A 7,882-nucleotide genomic window follows, 5' to 3' on the forward strand; every position below is an offset into this window, starting at 1 on the left:
TACAGCTTTTGATGCCTGCTTTCTTTAGTTCTTCCCTGTTGACAACACAGTAATCCTGTCTCAGAAACAGCAGAGAGAGCAGAAGTGTTATTGTTCTAGGAAATACAGACCATTGGAGCTAGACGGGGCCTTTTTCAAACTTTCTGACTAATCCCAACAGTCAGAAATATCTTACTTTATGCCCAATGCATGCATAAATGTAGTATATAAAAGTGAAACAAAAATTGCATGAAACAGTATTTCCCTTGGTCTGTGTAATATACTCTGAGCTGTTTCATTCCATTGCATTTTGTTCTTTCATTAAAAAAAAAAAAAAAAACTTTTCCAAACACATTAATTTGATTGCATACCCACTAAGGTGCCCCAACTCACAGATTGAAAAACCCACAACTTTCCACAGATCCTCAATTTACAGTTTAGAAAGATGAAGCCCAGACTCATAACACCGATCTCCCAGAGTTGTACAGTAAGTGAAGAATTTGGACCCAAATCTCTGATCTTTTAACTCCAAGGTCACTTCTTTCTTCATATATGTCAGCCAACCCCCAAATAATAGAGGATGGAGAGGAAAGGGAGCCACTGGAGAGGTGTAGTTATGAAATGGGAAGTGAAACCCCCTGAGAACTCCGGCACATCTTTTGTCAGATGTCTCTTACAAAGCATCTCATGATAACCACTGCTGAGTGAACCCAGTGCAGTGTTAGACTCCACTTTTCATTACCTCTGACCTTCCCAATTACTTCCTAAGTCAAGATCATTATCTTTATTAAATGAGGGGATGAAGAAGGCTCAGAGAGGTGATGTGCCTTATTAGTAGCTCATAAGGTGAGGAGCTGGGCCTAGCTGTCTGACCCCAAAACTCATGGAGTTTCACGGCCTCAGACTTCCTCTTTATAATTCTTGACTCGACTTGCTTATCATTATATCTCTCAGAACAAAGATAAAGCACTAAGAAGAATACTGTCCAGGTCTGAATCTAACCAAGAGGAGTAACTAGTTAGTGATACAGTTCACAGACTTGCTTGTCCATTCTCTCTCCCCCATTAGCTCCCAGAGCGCATGGGCCTCACCTCATTTACCTTCTAGCACAGTTCTTGGCACATTGAAAGCTCACAGTGACTATTTGTTGAATGCATAAGTAAGGGCATTAAGAAATGATAAGGACTTTTGGAAAAAGAAATCACACCCCAAGATGGAGGTAGGTCCCATAGTGGCCAAGTGCACAGCCTGTGAAGGAAGATTGCCTAGGTTCAAAATTCAGTGTCACCTACAAGCTGTTTTCTCATAAGCAAGTTACTGAATTTCACTTGTACCTCAGTTTCCTGAGGATGATCATGATGTCTGCTTTCATAGTGTGGTTCTATGAGTTAATAAAGGGAAGCATTCATGTATTAGCTGTCATTGTTATCTGATGTTATGCTGACTAAGTAGGGAAATAATGAACCTGTGTCTCATATCTCAGGAAGAATAAATCAGAAAGTTCTGAAGTAAGCTAAATTGGTCAGATGGATAGAGACTCAGAAGAGGCCCTCCTTCACGTGCAGTTGGTGCTAAAATTGTGCTAAATAAATGTGTTAATAAAAGCACATCTCTATCTCATCATGAAAGAGAAAAACTTATTTCTGACACAAATATCTATCTCAACTTAGACCAGTTGATTAAGCAGATGGCCTGTGAATGTTAAAAAGGACTTTGTGCCTACTCAGCTTAAACATGGTTTTGTTAATATAGTTTTTGAGCAAGTGACTTGATTAAAAGACTAGGAGACACCTATGTATGCAGTGTGTCTTATTAAGGACAGCACTTGGAAAGTCTGAGTTGGAGAACAGCAGAGTGCAGGGTTCCCCACATACACTGTGTGTGTGAGGCTTCCCCCACATAGACTCTGGAATTGGGCCTCAATTTTCTCACCTGAAGAATGTGGATAATGACAGCACAGCCTTCTAGTGTGATTCGGAGAACACATGGAAATAAGGTCTGTGTTGTGCTCAATATGTAAGAGATAAGTGTAAGCCTCTAACTAAGGTACCTGGGTAAGCAGATGGGAAGGTGAAGTGGCATGTGGTTTATAGTCTGCTTCTAACAAGCCCAGGTCTCAAATGCTTAGAGGAAGTCTGGAAGTTTGCTTTGCAGTTGTCAAAACAAATCTTCAAAGTCCCTTGATGCCACTGATGGAAGACTGGGCGAGAAGAAACCTAAATAATTAACCTGACGTCTGAGTGCCTGTTGCTTCCTCTCTCTCTCCCTCCAGGGGCCTTCGTCGTGTGCTGGACGCCCGGCCTGGTGGTTCTGCTGCTCGACGGCCTGAACTGCACGCGGTGCAACGTGCAGCACGTGAAAAGGTGGTTCCTGCTGCTGGCGCTGTGCAACTCCGTCATGAACCCCATCATCTACTCCTACAAGGATGAGGACATGTACAGCACCATGAAGAGGATGCTCTGCTGCTTCTCGCAAGAGAACCCGGAGAGGCGGCCCTCCCGCCTCCCCTCCATGGTCCTCAGCCGGAGCGACACGGGGGGCAGCCAGTATACGGAGGATAACAACCGAGGCCCCGTCTGCAACAAGAGCAGCTCGTAGGCTGCGATGCCCCTCCGCCCACCCCGACCTCCGAGGGGAGAAGAGGTGTTCGGAACGGTTACCTGTCTCCAACAAAGCCCGCGTACAGTGTTATTTGAGCTCTGAATGAATCATTGGGAAGTTTGTTTTTAAAATTGTTTTACGTCAAGTAAAGCACGGGCAGAAGAGAGAGGACACGTGCATTTACAGAGAACGCACAGAAAGAGGGACGGCAGCACAATGCGTTCCCACCCGAGGCCCGCTGACCCTCTCGGAGTACCGCCCACCAGGCCGTGCTTTCTGGTCTCTGCCGCCATCTTGTAGGCATTGTCTCTTGTTTTCAAAGGATGTTGTTAAAGGGCTTAGGACAAAATAAATAAAAACGTTACTTGAGCCACTATCCGTAGCTGCTTGGAAAGCATATGTAGTTCTTTCTGCATGCATTTTAAATTTTAAAAAGTGCTTCAGCAGTGATGTTTTTCTCCTCAAACAAACCGTGGCCAGTAGCTAGGTGTTCAATAGGAATCTCAAAGTAACACATCAGTCAGGGCTCCAGATTAATTAACTTGATCTTTGACTGAAAGGACAGTCTGAGGAAAAAGATTTACTTTAATAACAAAAAAGGTAAACATTAAATGCTCTATTTGCAGTGAAAAAAGAGCCCTTTATGTAGTCCTCTCAGTGTGCACGCTTTTGTATACACACCTACATATTGACATACTTCAAATTTGTATTGAGAGACACCACAGATAGTGATGGTGAAATAAATTCACTGGCCACCTAGACTTTTCAGTCTAGGACTAATAGTTGTAGAAATGGCCTCTTAGCTCTAATAGCAAGGGGTGATTCATTTGAAAACAGATCAGCAGGGTGAAAAGTATACTAGCATGTGAGCTGAGTTCCTTGCAAGTCGCTCAGTCGTGTCTGACTCTGTGACCCCATGAACCGCAGCACACCAGGGCTCCCTGTCCATTACCAACTCCCAGAGTTCACCCAAACTCATGTCCATTGAGTCAGTGATGCCATCTAACCGTCTAATCTTCTGTCGTCCCCTTCTCCTCCTGCCCTCAATCTTTCCCAGCATCAGGATCTTTTCAAATGAGTCAGCTCTTCACATCAGGTGGCCAAAGTATTGGAGTTTCAGCTTTAGCATCAGTCCTTCCAATGAATATTCAGGACTGATTTCCTTTAGGATGGACTGGTTGGATCTCCTTGCAGTCCAAGGGACTCTGAAGAGTCTTCTCCAACACCACAGTTCAAAAGCAGCAATTCTTCGGCGCTCAGTAGTTGAGTCTTTCTATTAAGTTCCCTCCATACCCTGGTAACTTGTCAGATTTAATAAATAGAGTAATTTTCACATCTCATATTTTACCTACAATTATTGACATATTTCCAGTACTTGCTTTACTTATGGACTGCATTTTGATCTGGGTTCTATTTAAAATTTTTCTCCTTCCAAGACCTAAGTAACATGAAAGGCATGTCAGTAAGAAAAGCTTTAAGCACGTAGGTACTGGCCAGAGTTTTCTATGTAAAGCATGTAGATTATATTCTGATTTTAACATAAGAATAACTTCAAAGCAGATATTATAGTATTTATGTAGTTTGCAAAAGAAGTTTACATTTTTTTTGCTATTGTGATATAACATTTCTGTGCAAAAACTACTTGTAATAAAAGGATTTGAGAAGTCATGCTTTTAGATATAATGACCTAAAATAGAGAGTAGTATGATTTGAAGGTATAGATTTCACAAACTGTGTAGTAAGTGGATCTATCTGAAGCTTATACCAAAGCTACCTATAAAATAAAATAAAAAAGAGAGAATCTGTTTTCTTTTGTTGGAGGTGTATTATTACTTTGTGTATTTTCTAAGTAAAAATATAGTTTGTGGTAACTATAGCTCTCATTTCTATTACAGAAGAAAAATCAGATTTGCTTTGAAGTACATATTCTCAGTGTTTTATGTAAGCATTTTGAATCTACAGCTGGGCAAGGGGTGGAGAATTGAAATTGAAAACCAGTCCCTGAATAGCTACTAAGGGACCTTTAAAGGTTTTATTTTGAGGAAAGCACCATTTTTAGTACCCTTCAGCAGAGTGTCATGTTCAGAATGGTGTCTGGAGGGGATCCAAGTGTGGAAACTCAGGGTGGAAATAGATAGCTTTTGTTTTTATGCACACACATATCTCAGCACTGGTCCAAGAGCAGAGGAGTCATGTATATTTGAAGATGACAAGTGCCAGCCATCTCGGCTCACCAGGAACACAGCAAAGCCATCTCTTTTTTGGAAAAATATAAAGAAAGAATGCTCCTATTCAAATTCTAGGACCCCCAAGTTTATCTGTAAGTCATTGAGATGATAGTTCTAAAAATCCGACCTAACTTTTTCAGACAGGCCCTTGACTCAAAGCAGGGGCTACACCCAAGCCAAACAAGATTCATTTTCTCCTTAGATTCGTAGCACTGCCCGAGATGTTCTGCTAAATATGTATTGATGAGAGAATTTAGTTCTTCATGAAGACTGTCTCTTGGAAAGAAAGAAGTTTTTTGGAAATAAATTGAAATTTCTTGGTGAACAATTTTTTAAGTGAATGGTAGACTTGTGTAAGCCTCTAACAAAACTCTAACTTCCTTCACAGGCAGCACTTTGATGCTTTTTATAAATATTTGCAATCAAAGTTTGGAAACCTCAATGCCCCTGCTTCGCTGGCACCCTGAGCCCATGTTTGGATGGCCCAGGATCAGGGACTGGGGGAGCTCAGCAGCAGCAGCAGCAAGCAGGATGGGGGGAGGGTACAGGAGAAGTGTGGGGCGTACAGCTCTGTTCATCTGCTGGGGCTGCCCGGGTAGATGACAAGGCATGCAGTGCCCTGTGTTCCTAGACTAATTGCAGGAGATTAAGAGCATTTTGTTTTTATTAGCTCATTGATCCTCTAATCATTCTGTGAGTGGGAGCGGAGGCAATCAGAATGCTTGGCCCTCTTTTAACTGATTGGACTAGGCATAAGGCAGGTAAGCCCTGTGATGACACTCATGAAATTGACTTAGAGACAGACTCAAGCCCTGTTAGAACCTGGAGTGAAAATAACCGGAGTGTTATTCTACACAATGGTGCATCTCACTGCACACTAACAAGAATTTAAAACACACACATACCTGACTCATGGGATGCTTACCAGAGAATTCTATGCCCTTGGTGGGTCGCTAAATGTGAGATTAAATTGGAAACTCCTAGGGCTCCTTTTAACATTGCACACTGTCTTTCAGGCATAGGGGTTGGGGTTAGAATCATTTAAAGGCATGAAGGAGCTTGAGGAAAAGCTGCATTTTGTGAGAAATGTTCCCCTGAACACACCACATAATTTAAGATACTCATCATGTAAGACTAGTTTTCACAGAGAAATAGCATTAGGATTGTAGGGATTTTTATTTGGCCTTAATGCCTTACTTATTTTCACATCATTCTCTCCAGTGTCTTAGAGTGTGCTCTCTCCTAAATTAACAGATGGTCAAGTGTTTAAGGATTCAGAGTATTTTGTCACATGTAATTTCTGAGCTAAAGGTTTATGGTGCAAACACTAGTGCAATGGTCACCACAATCACATGGGGAGATTCCGGTACACGTGAATAAGAGGGCGGGTCACGTTATGCTATATAGATAATGCAGCACCTCTGCATGTCAATCCACGAACATGGTTTGCAATTTACTGGATTTTGGAATTTACTGTTCTTGCCAGCTTTTTAGAGAGCTGCTATTTTATACAGCAAACTTTATAGAATTTTTTCTAGATTACAAACTTCAAGTTTACAGAAATTCAAATGTCCATAAACGTCATCTGTATTGTGTTTATTACTGAAATTAACACCTACGCATTCTATATTAGTCACAAGGCTATATTGAAGAAGAACAAGGGTAGTGCCTGCCACAAGTCCATGTTACATCTTTGTGCATATTCAAAAATGCTCTCCCTTCCTCAAGACACTTCACTTGGATCTATTGGAAATCATCTGATATATTAATTTTGTTAGAAGTTTACCACTACTTGTCAGACAACTATACTAACACATAAACATATCCACAGTATGATTGGCACACATAACGGGGTTGTTCACTTCACCACTCACACAAATGTTATGATAACCATCTTAAAGAAATCACTAGGCTGAAATTCAGAATACCGAGCTTCTGAGTTCTGTTCTGTCCTAAACTATCTATGAAATTCCAAATGATCGCTGATCTAAATAACAGACTTAAATGACCTGTGAGAACATTTCCAGCTCCAAAATTCTGTCATCCTATACATCACCTCCCAGATGTGAATCATAAAAAGAATCCCAAGCCTTGGATTCTTTGGATTTTATTCCTTGCATTAGGAATTTCAACTAAAAGGAGCTGATTCATTGCAATGGTTCTGAAGATTTAGTGTATGTAAAGATCACCTAGGGAGACCAATTGAAATCTAGGAGGCAGGTGTGAAATGTGTAACTGTAAACCAATCATCAACACAGGGAAGAAGGAATTTCTGGAATAAAATGGAACCGCTAATCAAAATAGAGAAACTAAAAGATTTGATGATCTGCTTATGGGTGCTAAAGCGAACTTAAATTCAAAATGTGTGAATTGTTGTTTACTCCATCCAGGCAAATGGAAACCCACACACTTATTTTTACATTGCATTTAACCAACATCTTTGAACATTTCCTAGGTGCTAGGGAACAAACAAGCAAAAAATCCCTGCCCTTAAAAGAATGGACAAAATCATACACACAAGTAATTGGACAGAAATACAGAGAAAGGAAGCTGAAAATACTAAGGATGGACTATGGCAAGTTAGCTGTCCACCTGGTATCATCACTTGGAGCATTGTTTGATATTGGTGTATTTTTTAGATCCAGCTTCTGTAATAAAATTATTGATATAGAATTCTCCAAAAGGAGGGGAAGAAAAATCACAAAAGGGGGTACTTCGGAGATTAAAATCACTTTACATAGAATTAATGGGTTGGGGGTCTGGTACTGATCATCTAAACTAGACTTGTCTTTAAGAGGACACTTGACTACATGTTTATATAAATTAAGAGATGGGAGATTTCAGTCAGTCTTCCTACTGAAAAACAGAAACCACCCTGGACACTTGAAGCAGGAAGGCATTTAAAATACGTAATTAGATGCTGATAAGAGAGTTGGAAAAGCTAGAGGAGCAGAGGTGAAAGAAACCCATTGTTAGCTTGCAGGTTTGTGGCTAACCTTGGAGGAATTCTCGCCACACAGCTCAGGAAATTGTGGAAGCCACCCAGCGAGGCAGGTGATTTGTGGGGGGATACA

At 41.0% G+C, this 7,882-nt stretch overlaps 1 protein-coding gene across 1 annotated transcript in view; it reads left to right on the forward strand.

Annotated features, from left to right (window-relative positions):
* The window catches only part of LPAR3 (lysophosphatidic acid receptor 3), an 83,772-nt gene extending 79,386 nt beyond the window's left edge, over positions 1–4,386 (forward strand). The window contains exon 3 of the mRNA NM_001192741.3: positions 2,252–4,386. Within this exon, the coding sequence (NP_001179670.2) occupies positions 2,252–2,577 (326 nt within the window). The 3' untranslated portion in view covers positions 2,578–4,386. The remainder of the gene's footprint in view (positions 1–2,251) is intronic.
* Positions 4,387–7,882: the final 3,496 nt, after the last annotated feature.

The sequence above is a fragment of the Bos taurus genome, chromosome 3 (genome assembly GCF_002263795.3).
Source record: "Bos taurus isolate L1 Dominette 01449 registration number 42190680 breed Hereford chromosome 3, ARS-UCD2.0, whole genome shotgun sequence".
NCBI lineage: Eukaryota > Metazoa > Chordata > Mammalia > Artiodactyla > Bovidae > Bos > Bos taurus.